At 40.2% G+C, this 19,892-nt stretch overlaps 2 protein-coding genes across 3 annotated transcripts in view; one reads left to right on the top strand and one right to left on the bottom strand.

The window, feature by feature from the left end:
• The window catches only part of LOC310907659 (transcription elongation factor A protein 1), a 46,950-nt gene extending 37,513 nt beyond the window's left edge, over positions 1-9,437 (bottom strand). For both annotated transcript variants that reach the window (XM_083858073.1, XM_083858072.1), the window contains exons 1-8: positions 9,332-9,437; positions 8,888-8,919; positions 5,787-5,852; positions 4,179-4,226; positions 3,274-3,344; positions 2,635-2,708; positions 1,821-1,922; positions 1,023-1,199 (exon numbers count right to left, since the gene is read on the bottom strand). In XM_083858073.1, the coding sequence (XP_083714199.1) occupies positions 1,023-1,199; positions 1,821-1,922; positions 2,635-2,708; positions 3,274-3,344; positions 4,179-4,226; positions 5,787-5,852; positions 8,888-8,919; positions 9,332-9,400 (639 nt within the window). In that variant the 5' untranslated portion in view covers positions 9,401-9,437. The remainder of the gene's footprint in view (positions 1-1,022; positions 1,200-1,820; positions 1,923-2,634; positions 2,709-3,273; positions 3,345-4,178; positions 4,227-5,786; positions 5,853-8,887; positions 8,920-9,331) is intronic.
• Positions 9,438-12,155: 2,718 nt separating this feature from the next.
• On the top strand, positions 12,156-18,537 carry MRPL15 (mitochondrial ribosomal protein L15). The gene is made up of 5 exons (XM_083883830.1): positions 12,156-12,279; positions 13,109-13,266; positions 15,591-15,756; positions 16,261-16,384; positions 17,687-18,537. Exons 1-5 carry the CDS (start codon positions 12,181-12,183, stop codon positions 18,022-18,024), a joined length of 885 nt encoding a protein of 294 aa, XP_083739956.1. The 5' UTR covers positions 12,156-12,180; the 3' UTR covers positions 18,025-18,537.
• The last annotated feature ends 1,355 nt before the right edge of the window (positions 18,538-19,892 follow it).

Raw genomic sequence — 19,892 nt, forward strand, 5'->3', positions numbered from 1 at the left:
GTTAGCAGCAGCATGAAAAGCCAGCAACTCCTCCTCCTAACCATTCAGTTTCATTTTCAGCATGCTTCCTTCCTCAAGGAAAAGCGATACAGCAAACTAGACTGAGAAAGTAATCCATGGTAAACTTTTTTTTAATTAAGTCACTGTTGTAAGAAAGAATGCATTATTAATATATTTGTGTAACAACTCACAGTATTACAGTCTAATTGCAAGACTACTCTATAAATGTTACAAGGAGGTTGTTTGAAGCTACAGTTCCCACAAGATGCAACAATCTAAATTAACAAGGTTACTGCTGCTGACAAATGGCAATACACTCTTTGCTTTTGATTTCTTGCTCCTATCACTTTGTGAATTCTGATGCTCCAGCTCCCTACAGCTGCAAACACTGAAGGCTGCAGCTTTTGCCATTTTAGCAAATTCAGACGATTCAAGGAAGTTTCTGATTTGCCCCAGAGCTGGTACAAGGAGGAAGTGAGGGCCACGAGGTCATGAGCAGAGGCAGTCCACCCCTTTCCAGCAGCAGGAAGTTATTACATCAGCTCAGCTGGCTGCTGAGCCAGAACCATAAATACAGGTTCTGGAGCTGCCTCTTCCATAGTGTCAGCCCTCCCTCCACAGAACTACCAGGATTCTTCTCTCCAAAATACTGTCTTGGATTTACGCTATGAGAATTTGTCTTTTAATTTTAATTAGTTTTTTTTTTTAACTAAGCAAATAATAAAATTTTGAGGAAAAGAGCATTTTATAGACCAAGTTGCCTAGTCCCTAAAATACAATCTTATGAGGAAGTTCTCACTAGTTATATAAACTTCTGCTTTGAATGCTTTTTTAGCCCAGAATTTAGTTACTCACCAAAATAAGTAGCAGGAAACATTTATTAATTAAAAAAAAAGAAACTAAACCAAAACCAAATGAACTGACAAAAACTAACCCCCTCTAAAAAAACACAAACCATAAATATCAGTTTTGAGGGAAAAGAATTATACCCAACCAAAACAGGGCGTATTTAAGAAAATTACCTCAAGAGATGAACTATGCATCATGCCAGAGTAAGTCTTGAAGGTTACATTGGCTGGATTTATCATGGTCTTCAGCTTCTCAACAGTGAGGGAACCAAACATGACAGGAACCAGAGGGTCACAGTCCCCGTGGCACTGAAGAACAGCAATATCCTTGTTGACACCACTGATAGGGCCCTGGGAGGGGTGGAATTAGGAGAAGAGAAGAAGGAGACACAAAGTGGAGATAAGGTTAACACCTTTGAAATAAAATAACCCCACGGCACCCCATGCACCCTGTGGCACGACAAGCAAATTGAATTCTGAGGGGAAATAGCACAATGTATAGTCTGCAAGCAGCTCCTTAGGAAGTAAGCTCTGTACCTGACAACACTTAAAGCTCAAAGAACCACAAATAAAATTTTGGCAAAAAGTTTTATAACAGAAAGTCATAATTTCTGGCCAAGTAAAAAACCTGAAAGTTTGTTCAAACTTTCTATCTCTAATGAGATAGTGCCTTGCAGATGGAACAAATGGCGGACAGAAAATTAACCTTCAAGGCAAATTCATTATATCCTTTAAATTTTCTAGTAGTGTCATTTTAAGCAAAAATAGCTACTTGAGTGTAACACTTGAGTGTTTCTTCATTTTCCTTACTTAACAAAATCTAAAATTTTATGACCCTATTTTAAAGACTTCCAAATTAACAAACAACAGTCATCATAAGTAAAAGCAACGAGCACTAATTCTTGCACAAGATTCAATCTTCAGATATACTCATTCACCAAGTGTAAATCATCATAGGAAAGAGACAAATACCTGAGGAAAAGAGGCCCGTAGAGGAAGCCAACAGCTGAGGGCTATGACACCTGCTAATTTTTGATGTGTTGTAAGAGCTGTATACAGTGATAAAGCACCTCCCTAAAATAAAGAGATATAAATATTAGAATAATGACAGTAAAGATCTTTTTAATGTTTGCTTCAAAATCTCTGATTTCTCCTTTAAAAGTCTTTTCCTATTGCAATCTATTTTTCTTTAGAGCCAACAACTAAAACCAGTATTTATGTACAACATTTGTTTTGCTTTTTCTTCTCCCCTCCAAGTCCATGTAGTCAATTCAGAAGTAAGCCAGAAAATTTACTGTAACTAACAGCAGTCAAAAAAAACCCAAAAGTATTATCACTACTTTAATATTTAATTTATTTGCATGCAGACTGGGGGAGTTGATGTATGGATCAATTACTCTACTAATCTACCTACCACAGATGCCTTACAAGTATGAAGGAAAAGATTTCCCAAATAAATCCAGACCACCAAATATCTACCAAATTCAATTAAAAATATTACCAAAAATTTCAAGCAAAACTATGTATGTTATGTGCATAAATATTTTAAACAGACAATTTATTTTAGTACATTTTTTACACATGCATGTTCATGTTCCAGTGAACAGGAATTATTTGCATAAAACCAAAAAACTTTATTTGTTAAAGCAAAGGAAAATTGACATCTTAAAATTTTAGAGGCATCTAACATCAGCTGATTTCATTTTAAGTGTCTGTGTTGACCAAGTTAATAAGGCTAGGTAACTTCCCTAGAAAAAAGACAGTGGCTCTTTCCAACCATCCTTACCTGAGAAAAGCCTCCCAGAATAATTCTATTAGAAGGAATTCCGTTTTTTACTTCTTGTTCTATCAGTGCTTTAACTGCAACATAAATAAAGGGCAGTCGTTAAGATCCACTCCCTTCTCTATAAAGTCCAGGAGAGCAAAGATACCTTCTTCCTGGCATCAAGAGAAAGGTACTGGAAGGAAAATCTAGGCTGCTATACATTAAAAGTACCAGAAGATCTAGAGCACAGTCAGAAATTTCAATGCCACTGTATCGTTTTCAAAGAGAAAAACATGCAAGTAGGTCTTGCAAAAGCACCAGTGCTGGGAAGATGGTATCCTCTTCCAAGTAAAAGCAACAAAACTGGATGCTAATACTGTTCTGACGTGCTGCACTACCCAAAATCTCTTAAAAAGCCTACATTTTTTTCCATATTTCAGAATAGGAAGTGTTTATACTGGTGAATTACTCTAGTTACCAAGAAAGTTAAAAAACAAAAAAATAAACAATCTAGCTAAACTTTGGTCAGTGATATTACCATATACAAATATTCTTTTCCCTAAAAAATATTGTCTGTGGAAAACGTGTTTCAGGTTGATAGCTCATTTTTGAGACTACTTGGAAGTACTTTTAAGACATAAAAAATACTCCTAAGTATACCGTTCTCCGCCGCCTGCTTGATCCCAGCTTCATCTTCCTGTGAATCTGGAGAAAGTCCAATGATATCAAACCTTACAAAAACATCAACAAGAGCATTACTCATTAGAGCATCCATTCCACTTCCTTACTACACAAATAATGACATTTGGATGTTTTCCAGACAAAAATGTTAGCTGTCATATTGGTAGTACCAACTACCCATAGATCACTAGAAACAGTGCACAATCTGTGAATGTGGCTTAAAAGACTAGATCTAGTCCACAAGGCTTTTCTGAGTTTTGACATCTTCTATAACTTACTGCTGATTTAGCAGCAGAGTTTTGATATTTGCTCAAAAAATATTTGCAGGAATTTTGCTGCAAGTACAAATTAAAATACGGTTTGAAGAAATACAAAAGTTACTTTGGGGGGGGGGGGGGGCATGGGGAGAAAGCTCAAAATCCAATAAAACTGAAGACTGGTTTAAGATCATTGAAATTAACCATATTCTTCTTTTTCTCTATTCCAAACAGATGTTCTAAAGAACAATTTCTACATATCCCACCAACCCACCAAATATTACTCACTAGTAGCAATAATATTTCCACTCCAATCTCTACTTCCACTGACTATGAATTCAGACACAACACATACTGCAGACCAGACCCATAAAATAAAATGGGGTTTTGTTCTAAAGTATACAGCTTAGTCCTAAGGAATAATCACTACCACAGATACAAAAGGATAATTAGAGTGTACTCATGACAGCCCTTTTATAAGAACAGAACTAAAGCAAGAAGGTTTTTACACTTGGATGTGATTAAAACCAGATACTCAGGTTGTTCATGATTTTAAATTAAGAACAATGAGTTCATAGCCCCAGACATAATTTGATTAGAACTGTCTGCATTTGAACAAATACTTACCATGATGGCATAGACATGTTCATGTTCAAAGAAACAGGCATAACTGGCCTAGAAATGAGAGAAATGACATAAGAGATATACTGAAATGCAGATGCAGTAATATAATGAAATAATAATGTCAATAATAATGCAGATGTGGTAACATCATGAAATTACATATCCTCTAACTCTGTCTTACTTTTAAGCAGTAATTAACGTTAGCTGCTTTGCAGCATCTGTTGAAGAAACGCTCTTGAAACCTGCCAGCCCAAACACATTTAATATTCAGGGTTGAATTACCACTTTCTATGGAGAACAAGCAAAATGTTAATGGTCTGCTTTAAATATATGTGTGCAAGTGTATATATCTCATAAACATATTTTTAATATACATTTATTATTTACTTATTTGAAATTAAGAGTTATTTCTCACAGTTCCATTCACATGTTCAGTGGATTAAGGCACCTTATACAGCAGCATCACCAGGAAGCAGCCCAAAGCAGCACGTGGTGGAGCCTGACCACACGTGCTTCTGTCAACAGCTGAATCTGCTTAGCAGTGCCTGCCTTCACTGCTGGACTCCACCTCTGTGCTGCTGCTGTGTCTTCTGAGCCACAGCAAGACAGCTTCAATGGATCATGCTATGGATCAAAGCTGGCTTTAGTCTTAATCTATAGGAACTGAACAGCATAAGTTCTGAGGGGAAGGACTGAAAGAAGACAAAGGGCAAGCAAAGAAAACAGCAGATATTGCTAAGATCCTGTTTAATGGTTAAGCAAAGCTTGGCCATGTGGTAAAACAAATTAATAAACCACAGCTGTGTTTGCAGCTCACCACATTTTGTGAATACACCCAAACATTGCTTCCTTCTCTCCCTATCATCTCTGCTCTATATCTCCCAAGACCACTGGAGCAAGAGACAATCTGAATTTTGTGTTAAAATAAATTAGGATTATACTTTATTCGTTTTCCTGCCACCAAGTCAATAGTAGATAGATCTTACTGCCTTATTTACTGATGCCTGACCATGCTTAGAAGTATTTCAGTTCTCAAATTGCGCACAAAACCAGCTTAAATTGCATTATTTGCTGAAAATATCAACATCCTATCAATCTAAATTTCTTTGTAACCTACAGCAGGTTTCAATCTACTACACGCACACCCAAATTTAAGTACATGTAGCTAATGCAAATTATGTGTAATGGTAAGTAAAATACAAAAAAAAAAAAAAAAAATTAGTTCTCAATAAAACTGTTCTTGACAAAAGACTGTTGGGGACAGAAAAGAAACCAACAAACAACTCAATCCACTGAAAAAAAAGGGTCAAAATAATATAATTTTGTACCTAAAACCTTCCAAATATGTTTTCAGTCTGAATAAGTACCAGAACCAATTCACAAATAAAAATGCAGTTTTGCCCCAAAGTAAATCACACGGAATTTCCTAAAATAAAAAAAAACATCTAATAGCATCAACACTATTTTAGAATGGGCATTTATATAAAAAAACGAAATGTAGAGATAGCCAGATACCATCTCACTTTCTGAGATGTCTCTGACATCTGTGCAAGTATCTGAACAGATGATGTCTCTACAGAAAAAGGTAAAATGAGAAAGTTACAAACTTACGCATGTGGGCAAATGTATTTCACGTGGGGGCTTTTGATACCGGCAAGGGCTTCTGACCATCCGTGCCTGTTAACAAAAACATATTCAATTGCATTCATGTTTTGGCTTAGTTCTCATTTCCCAGTTGGTGCATCAGCACAGACCAAGTATGAAACATGCTGAATTAGATCAATATAAACACACTTCTAGAAAATGTTTACATAAACCACAGTATACTATGAACGTAGTACTAAACTTAGAAGGTTTATTAAGCCCTTGAATGATTGTGGCATATACAGAGTCAGGAAGACTTGATCTAATTTGGCTGCCACAGTTGTGGTGCAGCTCCAGAAATATCACTTTGGCTCCAGGCAAAGCCCACTGTGTATCTGTCTGGCTTTATTAATTTGTGTGCCACAACAGATGCACACAGGTATCCTGCTTCCAGGCAGCTCAGAGGCTGCTCTGCTGCTCCTGCAGAGTTAAGACAGCTACTCTGACAGCCAACTTGGCTTTGTGTGAACCACAATTCTTGACATGGAACGGTAGCAAACTGACACCTAAGCTAACTCCGCACGGAGCCAACCCAATCAATCAGCCCTATTAACTTCAGCACAGCTTGAATGCTCTTGGATTCAGGCAGTGCTGAGCAACACCACAGATTGCAGTGGCTTTTTAATCTCAAGCAGATACTGTATATGAATGTCCATAACAAAACAAGATCTGCACACAGCAGGTGAGTTAATGAGCTCCCTCCAAACCAGAACACTGGACACAGTAAGGTCAAGGCTCACTCCAGGCCTCATCTAGAGAAGAGCCGACCTTGGCCCATATCTGAACCCATGCACAACCACAACGTGCCTGCACTTGGTTTTCCAGAACACTCAATAGCACCTGTATTTCCTGATTCTTCTCATCATCTAGTATTCTAACTCAGCCACTAAATTAGATACTGGAAATTTGATTCTAAGCAGAAAACACCTTTAACAAATTCATCAGTGGTACTGTTGAACTAATCAGACCAACAGCAGAGCAGCCATAAAAGCATGTTTGGTTTAGTTTGAATATCATCCTGAAAAGCTAATTAATCTATGCTACCTGAAGTTGAAGGCATTTCCAACACACTGACATCATAGACATTTGAAGCACTGACTGTATCTCAGCCTACTTCCTGTCAGTACTTTTAGATATATTATTAACGAATTGCAGGAAATATGACTTGCACAATGTTTGCAGTATCACAGAAGGTTGAATAAGAATCTAATCTAGAATCTAAGAGAATATAACTGAGAAAAAAATAGTCAGATAAGAATTTGGGGACATTTTCTAGCCAATTACAAGGACTAATTTGACAAATTTGGAAAACAACATTGCGTACCCATTAATGCAGACTCCTTAGAACAATTCTCTATGTTGCACCTTTTGTTCAGATTTTGACATGTACCAATCTTTAAGTGCTATTTATAGAGGAGCTAAGAAAAAAAAAAGCATGTAACCTCTGTTAGGCACTTTCCAGAGTAAGAAAAATACAGCTAGTAAATGGAAGTGATCAATTTAGAGATTCATGTGAAATGGAACAGGTCAGTTTAAACTGGGGGAAGTTATAAAATTGTTAATAGGTTTGCTTCAGACAATTTTTTGGGTCACTACTACAGCTTTTACTTAAAAAAACCCAAACAGCAGTATGTCAAAGGCAGTCTGTCTAATCTAATCTGCAGCAGACTAGAAGAAGAAATACACCTAAACCACTGCATTTCCAGAGTCATGTCATGTCTTGTCAAATGCAGACATTCCAGCATGCTCAGTGCATTTGCAAGATTGAGGCTGTGCATTAGCTCTGACACTTGGGAATACAACCTAGGTTAAAGAAAATGTCTCTGGTTTTTACCCCTTGCCAAAACCAACATCAAGCCGATTTGCAAGGATTCAAATTCCAAAAGCTCAAAAGATTCTGCAATCACTTGCTGCACATTTGGTGCCAAGATGCAGGCAGTGCTGCTGCCTCAGCCACGTCCTACCAGCAGGAAAGGAAGAGGGCTAATGCAAACAAGGTGTTGTATCAGCACAACAAACCACAGCAAAAGCCTCCACTTGTAGAATACTGCCAAGTGCATGGACTTGACTCTCTTTTAACTTCCCAAATGCCCAGGTTAATGCAAGTTTTAATTCTGACAGCAAACTTCTGTTAGTTCTTTGGAAAAAGTAACAGCAAGTTTCAACCTAGAGGCAACATTCAAGTTCCAGGTAACAAAAAAAAAGTTCTTAAAAAAAAAAATTATGTAATTTTGGTCACAAGAGAGCACAACAGACAAAGCATTCACACTACTTATTTTCAGTATCTAAGTGCCAATTCCTTTAAAGTCTTCCACTAAAAAGGCTTCAACACTCTCTTAATGTGTTAGTTCAATGGCTTTAATGAATGCATGCTTATTTCTGGGCACACACAAGCTTCAAACAGAAACACTACACCAGAGCTAGAATGCCTCCCAGAAATTCTCTACTATTTCCATTTCTACTCAAACATGGAAATAACAGGAACAAGGCAACAGGGCATTACACATTTTATTCGAGTGGGAGTTTTTTTGGAGTCTGAGGAAGGTATTTCAGAGACAGAAATCCGAGACATTAGGTGACTGCCTTGGAGTTTGCTTATACAGATCAAAGAGGTCTGTAGGATTTTAGTGTAAGTACAACGTATTGATGAAGAAACCACAGACTAACTGCAGCTATTGGCAAACCAACACTCCACAAGTCTGGAATAAAAAAGAACTCTAAATTTAGACAAACACAGGAATAACCAGAAACCCACTCTCAGGAAAGCAAATGATCAGAAAACCACAGACTTCTTTTTCTACAAAGTTTGTCTCAGGAACAAAAGAGAGATCACGTTCAGACCAAATTAGGTAAGTGAGTAAAGTTTTCGAGTACTTGGTGGAAAATTTTAATTAAATAGTTGTCACCATCATTGTAGGACACACGAAGTTTTATCTGTTGTTGGCCGCCACATTCATTAAAGGGCAAAATAAGCTTAAGTAAATTTTAACTGCTCACGTGTCTAAAACATGCAGATTATATTTGCAATTATAACAGCTACTGAGTAGGCAATAGATGAGAATACACACCCGGTATCTCCTAATCCGTGCAGAAAAATGACCTGAGGGAAATAGAACGACAACAAAGGCAGAGGTTTAGGATCACTGAACAACCACAGGCACCTCTCCCCGAGCCCCAGGCGCGCAGCCAAGCCAAGGTCAGGCTCAGTTGGGAGCGCGGCACCACTTTCTCCCAAGAAAACTCCGCTTGGTTCACTTCCCCTCCCCTCCCCGGCCCCGCCGCCATCAGCGGCCGCTCCCCGCGGGCACCGCCGACCTTCCAGTGCCGAGCCCGGCCCGGGAGGAAGGAGCGGGGGAGTCCCTCCCGGGCCGTACCGTACCGTGCTGTGCCGTGCCGTGCCGTGCCGTGCTGTGCTGTGCCATCCCCCGGCCCGGCCTCGCCCCCCGCTCCCCGCCCGCCCGCCCGCGGCCAGCAAAGCGCCCCCGGGCCGCCCGCCCCCGCCCCGCACTCACGGCGGCCGTGGCCTTCCTGGCGGCCGGGACGATGGCGGGGAGCGGAGCCGACATGTTGTTGCCGCACATGCACCGCGCTGCGGGCTCGGCCGGCGCCGGGAGGGAGGGAGGGAGGGAGGGAGGCGGCGGGGCCGGTGGGAGGGGCAAGGCCGGGTGCCTTGTGCTCTGCTCTGCTGTAAGGCCCGGGGGGGAAAAGGAAATCACGGGTTTCTGAAATAGGTAAAATAGAAAAGGGTAAGTGGCGGAAGGCAGGAAAAGCAGCACAAATACAGCAAACAGCACGGCCAGCGTGGGGATCATCCGTCCCCATCGACGCCTTCGCCACCGAATTAAACCTCTCGGCTCACAAGTCACCGATTCTTACTCGTTTTGAAACGTGTTAGGCTATCCAGGCACTCTGCTTGAAGTTACTGGGTCATTCCAGTCCATTCCAAATACTTGGACCGACTCTGACTGTGCATGGTAAACGCATTTCTACCAACACGGAATACTTTGTTCTTTGTCTCCTATTCCATACATGTCTGTCAGATATTTACTCCCGGAAAATCAATATGCTCATTGTATTTGCCGGATGGTAAGTGGCTGGCGTGGATGCTCCTTTGGCAGCTCCAGCAGCAGCTGAAAGCACACTACACTGCTTTCACATCCTTCCCACTGCTGTGTTCCACACCAAACATGGACAATTTTCCTCAAAGCTTTTGCTCATCAATATCACCAGCATTGGCTGCAGAAAATTTATTGGAGGAGCCTTTATGCCAGCCGTGTAACATTGAATACACATCATCTCTTGCCGTGATTGTCAGGCTGCTTTGATACTTAGTATTGATGCCAGGGCACCCCTGTCACTGCTAAAATTTGGTTATTTTCACTGGTAACTTTTTTGTTTGATTTGTCTCTCATTTAACGTGTTCTGCTTTATGTATTGTACCCCATTCAAGTCTGTTAAGAAAATACAGTTTATGCTTAAAATTTCTTCTAAGATTGGGAGATTCACATTATGTCAGGTGCTCCTTAAGTATGCCAAACCTGACTCTTGCTCTAGATCATCTTTTTGGAACATAAACGAAATTTTCTTTCCCTCTTTACTCTGCTATTTACCATGTAAATGTCACTTCCATAAGGTGAGCTGCTGCTGAACCTCCAGCCTAACAAGTAATAGTCTGCTAATAAACAGAACAAGATTTTAATATTTTAGTCAGTAGAGCTGGAATGATCTTACTTGAATTCCCGGGGGCACTGGGAAATGGGAGCTCTGCATGGATTGGGCATGGGGCGGTCTCCTGGTCATAAACAAGTGTTCAAGAAACTGACCTTCAGGAATCCCAAAGGAATTGCTGAAAATATCTGAGTTGTGAACCTTTCAAAAACTGGTACGTGGGCTGTCCCTTCAGAGTGAGATATCTATCTTAGGTATGATACTTTTCTACCTGATTTGAAATTTCTGTTTAAAGCAGTGAGAGTTTTACAAGGGAAAGTGTGTTCTAAATCAAGTCTTTTACCAGCCCTAGAGGCTGAAATTGGCTTAGATGAGATGGTTGGTCATACCAGCATCTTGTGTATTGTTACAATGTATTATTATTTTTTTTTAAAGGGTTAAGAAGCTACACAGATTTCATACTGAAACTCACAGATTTCTGGAGCATTATTTTCATTTTCCCTCTATTTATTCTCAGGGCTGGCAGAGCTGCTGCCTGACCCCTTCTCCAATCTGAAGCAAACATTCAACATGGAAGAAGACATTGTCAAACAGAACTTTCAGGTTGGAATGCAAAATACTAAACTGAGGAGTATCAGCTTTCACAATGGGAACTGTCCTTTCTGCTCTCTAAGGCCACAATGGCAGCTTCTACAATTCAGTTCTTCACTCCACAGACCAATACACCCACGGAAGCTGCTGCATGGTTTTCCATTAAATACACATTTATATTTAAAATACTGAAATAATTCATGTGATCAAGTACTGCAGCAGTACTAGGAACGTCTCTGTCTGGGTCTTGACTGCAGTAATTCTCTTCCCAGTGGCTGTATGGGGCTGTGCTTTGGATTTGTGCTGAGCACAGGGCTGATAATATAGAGATGTTTTTGTTATTGCTCAGCAGGGCTCACACAGAGCCAAGGCCTTCTCTGCTTTTCAGGTTGCCAGGCTCATGAGAAGGCTGGGGGTGCATGGGAGGGTGAGAGGAGACACAGCCAGGACAGGTGACCCCAACTGACCAAAGGGATATTCCAGCCTTATGGCATCATGTTCAGTTTATAAAGTGGAGGGAAGAAGGAGGGGGAATGATTTGGGTGATGGTGTTTGTCTTCCCAAATAATCATGACACATGATGAGGCCCTGGTCTCCTGGAGACAGCCAAACACCTGCCTATCTACGGTAAAAAGTGAATTAATTCCTGGTTTTGCTTTGTTTCGATGCACGGCTTTTGCTTTCCCCAGTAACCTGTCTTTATCTCAACCACGAATCTTCTACCTTTTATCCTTCCAATTCTCTCCCCGATCCCGCTGGTGGGGGGCGAGCCTGTGTGAGGCTTGGCTGATGTCTGGGGTTAAACGATGGATATTTCCAGTCCCTGCAGGGCCTGGGGCTCAGCAGGTTCGCTGCGCCGCCGGCCAGGCGTTTTAAAGACTCGGCTTGCAAACACTTGGCTGAGGTTTCAGTAATAAAGCAGCAGTTAAAGTGCTAGAAACCGAAACGCCACAAGCGCCCCTTTTCCAACCATTGGAATTCTGAGCTCCGGCACCGTCGGCAGCGCGACACCGCTGGGCAGGCGCGGCAGGCGCGGTTTACGGCGCTGCCGTCAAGCGCCGCGGCGGCGCGATCCCCGGGGGCGCCCTTGGGCGGGAGCGCCATGAGCGGGAGCGGCGGGAACCGGGCCCTGGAGCTGCTGCGCTCGCTGCCCCGGGTCAGCCTGGCCAACCTCAGGCCCAGCCCCGGCTCCAAAAAGCGGGTGAGTGCCTGCGGCCTGCAGGGTGGGCCCTGGCGGCGGGACCGTGGCCCGGCAGCGCGCGGTTTGGTTTGCCCGCGGGGTTGTCAAGGGCATTATCCTGGCACGGGCAGGAGAGCGGCCTGGCCAGAGTAGGCGGGGAAGGGCAGAGGAGTGGGTGGCACTGCTGTGTGTGTCTGTGTTGACCCACAGAGAGCTGGTGGTGGGGGTGGCTGAACCTCAGCGCCATTGCCGGGGCCGAGGGACAACAGGAAAAGGTTTTGCCTCCACCTGTTTATGGCATGGAGTAATATGTTTGGAAATGGAAGGTTGAAGGCGTACAAAGAAAAGGAGTGTGATGTCAGCTAGCATTCTTGTTAGTATTTCTCGAAAATAAACCTGTGATCTTTCTCCTTATAAGGTGGTGGAGGAATTACGAAAAGAAACGAGGGAGAGACCCTTGTGGTTTGGGGGAATTAGGGAACAGGGAGATGGGGTTCAAAGGCTAAAACCACAGGAACAACAGCCAGCAGCGCTCTCCTAAAAGTGCTGAAGACTCCATAAAGCTACTAAATAACACAGAATTCAAGTGCAACTTTGTGCTGGACTTGACCATCCCTGCCACCAAAGGAAGCTGGCTTGTCCCCAGACTATTTGTGGTGCAGCCTAAAGCTGTGCTCTGCAAAAATCACATTAACTGCTTTTCTATTTTCCCACTTAGAAAAAAAACTATAACTTAATTTTTCCTCAAGACTCATCATTTTACTCAGCTGTTTATATCTCTGAAATCTAATGTTCTGTAGGTGCTGGTCTCTGGAATTGTTGTCTAAGTGTATCCTTGGTTGTTTTGAAGGAAAAAAGACGTGGCCGTGGACGATACGGAGGTCGGAAGTGTGGCCGAGGGCACAAGGGAGAAAGACAGAGAGGGAATCGCCCCCGACTGGGCTTTGAGGGTGGTCAGACTCCATTTTACTTGGCCATACCAAAATATGGATTTAATGAGGGACATAGGTAAGTTTCTAAACGTTTACTTGGAAATTAATCATTGTCTACTTTTCTTGATCTTTCTCCTGAAGCAGGAATCTAATATGCTGAAACAGGCTGAACTGAAAAAGTTTGGCTTCCCAAATTTCTCTCAGGTTGTTAGCTGCCTTAGCAGAAGAATCTCCCATTTCTTGTGAGATTATTCTTTTAATTAATTATTTCCTGGTTTACACATCTGCTTATTTACTCTCTTGTCCTTGTAATCCTTCATGTGTAGCAGGTTACCCTTCCTCTTCTAGCTGAGTGAATTTCTCCTCTGAAACTATTCCTTCATCCCTGCTTGTTTTCCTTTTTGTCTCATAACCCAGTGAACTGACTAGGAACTCCAGTGACTGGAGTGAGGATGTTGGGCATGGAAGGGTAACCCAAAGCCTTGCTTTGTTGTTTCTCCTCACTTTATTCACCAGAAGCTCTGATCTGCTGCCAGCCAAACAATTCTGCTTCTCTTCATGGTTCTGCCATTTCAGCCTCTGACACTGTGGTGTTTGTCTGTCTGTGTCTTGCCTGTTCCATCTAGGATCCTAACAAGCTCTTTAATACCAGATCTGCTGGATGAGGCATTAAATCACCTTTCACCATTGTTCTCCTTGGGCATTTTGCCTTATTTAATGCTTCTGTCCTTGTTTCACATTATACTTGTTTGTGTTTTGTCCTTATTCCACCTTTATAATGCTTAAGGCTATTCTTCTAACAAGTCTTTTCTCCAGTCACTGTTCTTACCTAGAGAGATGTATGTCAGCATTTTCCAAATTTTCTTCACTTATATTGATAATTAAAATTTTTTTCATTACTTTTTTTTATGAGCTGGGTTTGTTTCATCAGGTAGCATTTGTGTTACCTGGCTCAGCAACCATTTTGTTGCTTTTTGATCTGGTCTTGCAAACTTCTGTGTCCATGCAGTGCTGTTACAGGCAGCAGTAACAAAAGCCTGCTGCTACACTGAGCAGGCAGTCCAAGGATGAAAAGACTGAGGTGTGTTTGTGAATTGTTAGACTTGATTTCATGTTCCATTCCCCGATACCACTTCATCAAATAGATGAGCACTTTTATATTTCCATTCTTAATGCATGCAGTAGAACTTATGGACTTGTTCCAGTTGTTAAAGGGTTTCCTCTGAATCTTTACAGTTTTGAAATATGACTCAAATTCTATTTCCAGGTACTGTTATTTCCTCCTGTTTGTTAAATTATTACAAGGGTAAACAAGAAGCTATTTTGAATAGCTGAAGGTAAAAGGTAAATCCACAATCCTGCAAAGGAAATGCTGCAGAATGCAGACATTCAGCTTCCTCTGTTAATAGTGGTTACAAGTTCATGAATAACCAACAGCAGAAATCCAGCCTCCTGCAGTGACAAGAAATTATTAGGATTTTGCTGTTTTTAACAACAACTGATAGCATGTGAAAGCAAAACAAGTACTCTGTAGTTTCAATGTTGTTTGCAAAATTTCAGTGTCAGGCTACTGTAAATGCTCCTGTGGTGACCACTGTAAGTGCACTCGAGTGACACTGCTGAGCAATGCCTCTGCCTGGTTATCTTCACCTCACTCCTCCTTCTGCCTCCACTTCTTGGACTTTTTCTCTCTAAGGGGCTGTCTGACAGCACAAACTCTTGTTACTTGGTTTTGTACATGGCTTGCCCGTACCAGAGATCAGCTGCTGCCCAGTTCTTGAGCTCAGAGATTTCTAATAGCAGCCATCAAACTGATTGTAGGAGGAAGGTTTGGGTATCAGCACAAGTGATGTGCATTTATAGGAATAGACTCTGGCATTGGAAAACTGTGCTGGGGATTGGTTTGTACAATAAGTTAGAAATTGCGAAAAAACAAAAGTAGACTCTGCTGAAGCCAATGGCTGTTGACAAGACATTCCACCTCCTTTTGGGGAATGTAGGTTAATGCATATTTTCTCAATATTTCTCTTCCTTGATGGTGTTTTGAGGGAGATTCCTTTCAATACTTCTGAGATGTTGGACGCAGTGATAATGGATCAGAAAATCTTGTATGTAATCTATGCATGTGCAGAATTTTGCTGATAGTCTTTGACTAAGTTTGTACAGAAGGAGATGTTTGGTTTTTTGACTGTATCAGCAAAGCACCCAAGCTGGATTCACTTTGAAAGTGGTAGTTATTTACAGACTTGTTGGTTTGCCAAGAAATGTTGACACTGTTATGTCTTAGTATTTTTTTGTTGTTGTTTAGGAGTAGATAAAAACCAGACTATCTCAGTTGAGCAGTTGCTATTAAAACTTTGGATTTGTAAATTTCTCATTATTTTTTGTTGTTCTCTCCAGCCTCAGACGTCAGTACCAACCTCTGAGTCTGCAGCGGCTGCAGTACCTGATTGACTTGGGCAGAGTTGACCCCACGCAGCCGATTGACCTGACTCAGCTCACTAACGCCAGGGGTGTGACAGTGCAGCCCCTCAAGAGGGATTACGGGGTCCAGCTGGTGGAGGAGGTATGCACACAGCACACTTGGGACTCCAGGCTTGCAGCTTGTCATTCCCATGGTTTGGAAGCATCTTTGGATTCTCCACGTTAGTTTGCTGTGGGACTTTCGTGGCTCATAAATCCACTAGAGGGCACTGTGTGTCAGCAAAAAAAAAAAGCTCGGGAGGATGTCTTCACATCCCGGGGACTGCAGGAATGAGAGTTAAGGAGTATATAACAAAAGGCTGAAGAAGTATTTTACAACAGAAAACTAAAATGTACTGAAAAAAAACCCCAAACGAATATTTTGGAAATGGAAAGTTGTATTTTTTTATTCAACCCAAATGCCTGAGAGCTGTTTGGTTACCTGTCTTGGTGCAGAGAACAGATAATTCATAATATTTTGTGGGATTTAATGTTCCTTACAAGTCTTCTGAAAAGAATAATTCTTAAAATTTATTTTAAATTAATTAATTAATTTATCTGAAAATGCTCATTTTAATGTTACTGTAATATGTGTTGAAATCTACAGGGTGCTGATATTTTTGCAGCAAAAGTAAATATTGAAGTGCAGAGGGCATCTGAATTAGCAATTGCAGCCATAGAAAAAAATGGAGGCGTAGTAACAACATCTTTCTATGACCCAAGGAGCTTGGGTAAGAACTTCTTTTAATTTCTGCCTTTTTTTTTTTTTTTTTTTTTTTTTTTTTTTTTTTTTTTTTTCCTGAACAGGCAAAGATTAAATGATCCAAATCAAAGTTTCAAACAGTTTTTAGTGGAAAGTCATCAGCTTCTAAAAACTTCAAAGTTACGTGTGTATTTATAGAATCACAGAATACGTTGGGTTGGGAGGGACCTTAAAGATCATCTAGTTCCAGACCCCAATGATGAATGATAGTGCATCCTTGGTTTTGCCTTTTTTAGCCATTCACCTGTTCAGTCCTTCTGGTGTTAGTAGTTGTATACCAATCAACCAGTTAAGGAAATCTGAATAGCTTTGTAAATAGAGGAACTAAAAATATTGTTTTGCTGAATTTGTCTTCTGTTTCCCATGTTTAATAGCAATAAGAAAACTCAGGAAAAAATAGATTTAAAAAACATGGTGGATGTTTATATTTTTAATTTAAAATGCTTCTCCACTTAAAGTGAGGAAGTAAGTTACAGAAGCTCAGAATCATTCCAGTTAAAATGGCTATTGTTTTCTGAACACTTTCACTGAAGAATGAGGCTTTGCTTTGCTTGAGGCTGCATCCTGCCTAACATTCATTCATGTAGTTTTTATTGACAATAACACAGCTTTTATGTGTGAATGAGGCTGAGAAGAAGAGAAATAGACATTTTTAGTGTGCAAAATATGTTACCCCGGAGTGATATAAGTTCTTGGATTTTTTTCATGCCAAAAAAAAAAAAAAAAAAAAAAAAAAAAAAAAAAAAAAAGTTAAAAGGTTCTGGAGTATAATTTGCCAAAATCAGTAAAATTTAAGGAAGAGAGAGTAGTCCCACGAAGGACTAAATAGGTGCATGTACCATTGATACTTTATCTATTTTAAAATACTTACAGAAGCACTAAGTTTGATGTTAGTTGGTACACTATGTAGTCATGCAAAAGCATTGCTTCAAACCTGGAAGCAGTCGTTTAAATAAGCTTAGTTATGGTTATCTTTCTCAAATAGGCATTCTAAATGTATTAGAAGTAGCAACTCCTCCAGATTGGCACTATAAATACCAGTTAAAACATAAATATCAGTTATAAATATCAGTGTTTGTGTGGTTAAATGAAACTTGCAAACCCCTCTCTCATTCTGAACACGAATATTGTTGAGATTCCGTTTTTTGCTTGGCACTTTTTGATGTGAATGTAGCAATTAATTTAGTACAAAACAAGAAGGTGTCATTTCGTATCTTTAAATCTGTGTTATGAAGTGCAGTCACTAATCTTCTCTGATGTTTGCCCACAGAAATTTTATGCAAGCCAGTAGTGTTCTTCCTGCGTGGCAAACCCATCCCAAAGCGAATGCTCCCGCCTGAAGACCTCGTCCGTTACTACACAGATCCCAGGAATCGGGGCTACCTGGCAGATCCAGCTAAGGTTGCAGAAGCCAGGCTGGAACTTGCCAAGAAATATGGCTATGTCTTACCAGACATAACTAAGGATGAACTCTTTAAGATGTTAAGTGCACGCAAGGATCCTAGACAGATATTTTTTGGTCTTGCTCCAGGATGGATTGTAAACCTGGCAGACAAGAAAATTCTAAAACCGACTGATGAGAGTCTGTTGAAATACTACAGCTCATGAATTCAGGACTGGACACAATTGCAGGTGTACAGGAAACATCTGGGTATGAAATAATGGATAGAAGTGGTGTGCGTTTGTTTTTAAGACTCCTATTATACTAGAAAAAACATTTTTTCTTCATGTAATCTTCTGGTGTAGCTCTCAACTTTTTTATTGTCATAATCAAGTGTATCAGAAGTCTTAACATTTGCAAACAATGTGGAGTCTGACAGAAAGCATGGGTCTGGGCACTTTCTCTTCCAATGGTTTGCCAGTTATTTTTTCAGACAAAAGGTTTCAGTATTGTGTTTGTTTCGGAGGATAATTCCAAGGAGTCATTTGACCTAATAATTAGTTTATATTTCTCCCCCTCAATCTGAAATTGGAAACATGACTGTACAAAACTAAAATTAGTTTTACAGTCGTATTGCATAAAATTTCAAGTTCTAGAAAATGTATCTTGAGTAGCTCTAAGAGGTGTTTTTGGTTGGGGAAAAATAAAAAGAACTGGAAATAAAAAAGTACTAAAGATTGCATTAGCCTCTTCAATTTCATATCTATGTTTTAGATTTTGCCGTTGCCATCAATAGCACTAGAGCTTGAGAGATCTCGAGTTTTCTTTTATTTCTTCATATGCAATTGAGGAAGACAGTGTGCAGTTTAAAATAACTTTCTATGTAAATTTAGGACTGAGGGGGGAAGATAGATTTCTTAATTCAGTGGCTTTTATTACTCAAACAGAATTTAAAACTTGTCCTGACACAAATGTAATCTTATTAATAAAAATGCATAGCAGAATCCAAAGTCAGTGAATGACAGTGACAGCAGATTATGAAGGATGGGGATGTGATGGACGAAGTACCAGTTGGAATTCAGTTTTCAGCTTGGTCACAGATTGCATGTGTGACAGGGACAAATGAATTTAAATGCTGTGAAAAGTTATGAACAAATTGTGTTTATGGGAAACAGCATTTTATTCACACCAACTTGATTAAGTCTTGAAACATATTTTTCAACAAAGGTTTGTTTTATCAGTCTCTCCAGACTACTGCATTATTGCTATGCAAGAGCATTGTAGGTTTTGTGTGGAAGTTTAGGATTGGGCATTTGAGACACTGAACCAGACAGTAAGGAAGGATGAGAGGGGAGACCAGGATAATGTGTCAGAATGTGCTCTGACTGCTCAGAACTTAATGAGATGCTTCATAATTATGTGGTTTAAAGGAAGCTGAATTTAGCTTTAAAATAGTCTTAATTTGATTATAAGAACACAGGAAACAGTCCAGGAGACCAGAACACAAGAAGTCATCTTGCTTTCCAATTTTCATGTGCCTTTGGAAATTTTACTTGGAGTTTCCTGTAGCTGCCAAACCATCCCATCTCTTAGGGAACATCCTCTGTGGGCTACAATGTGTCTCTGAATTACATCTGTATTTTGGTGGTATACCTCAATGGGGGAGGATTTAAGAAATACCTTTTTTTCTTTCAGACAATAAAATGAAGCAGGTGAATTTTTGTTGGTGTTTATCAGCCAGCCCAGATTTTTCCTTCCCTTAACAACCTGCCTTATCAATTAATATGACCAAAATAAATCAAGTCTTCTCATTCTGATTAAATAATCTGAAATCAAGAGATTAAGAGTAGAAAGGCACTAAATTTTGACAATTTACTCTTCAACTTCTATTGTTTCTTTGTTAATGTGTGTTAAATGCTATCAGTAATGGTAATTCCCTTGACTTGGGGTTTAAGTACAGGTAAAACATAGCAAAACAACAGCAATATAAAATTGGACTATGAATAGCAGGAATTTTGTTTTAGCGGCATTAACATTCATAGTTTATAAGGTGCCCAACGCTTTTTTGGCACGTTAAGAATAATACTGTGTGCCA

Source organism: Zosterops lateralis, assembly GCF_965231275.1.
Source record: "Zosterops lateralis genome assembly, chromosome: 1".
NCBI classification, from domain to species: domain Eukaryota; kingdom Metazoa; phylum Chordata; class Aves; order Passeriformes; family Zosteropidae; genus Zosterops; species Zosterops lateralis.

Coding starts and splice junctions, on each gene's coding strand:
- MRPL15 (XM_083883830.1), top strand. CDS start 12,181: ATGAGCGGGAGCGGCGGGAACCGGGCCCTGGAGCTGCTGCGCTCGCTG. Junction 13,267..15,590: donor GGATTTAATGAGGGACATAG/GTAAGTTTCTAA, acceptor TGTTCTCTCCAG/CCTCAGACGTCAGTACCAAC. Junction 16,385..17,686: donor CTATGACCCAAGGAGCTTGG/GTAAGAACTTCT, acceptor GTTTGCCCACAG/AAATTTTATGCAAGCCAGTA.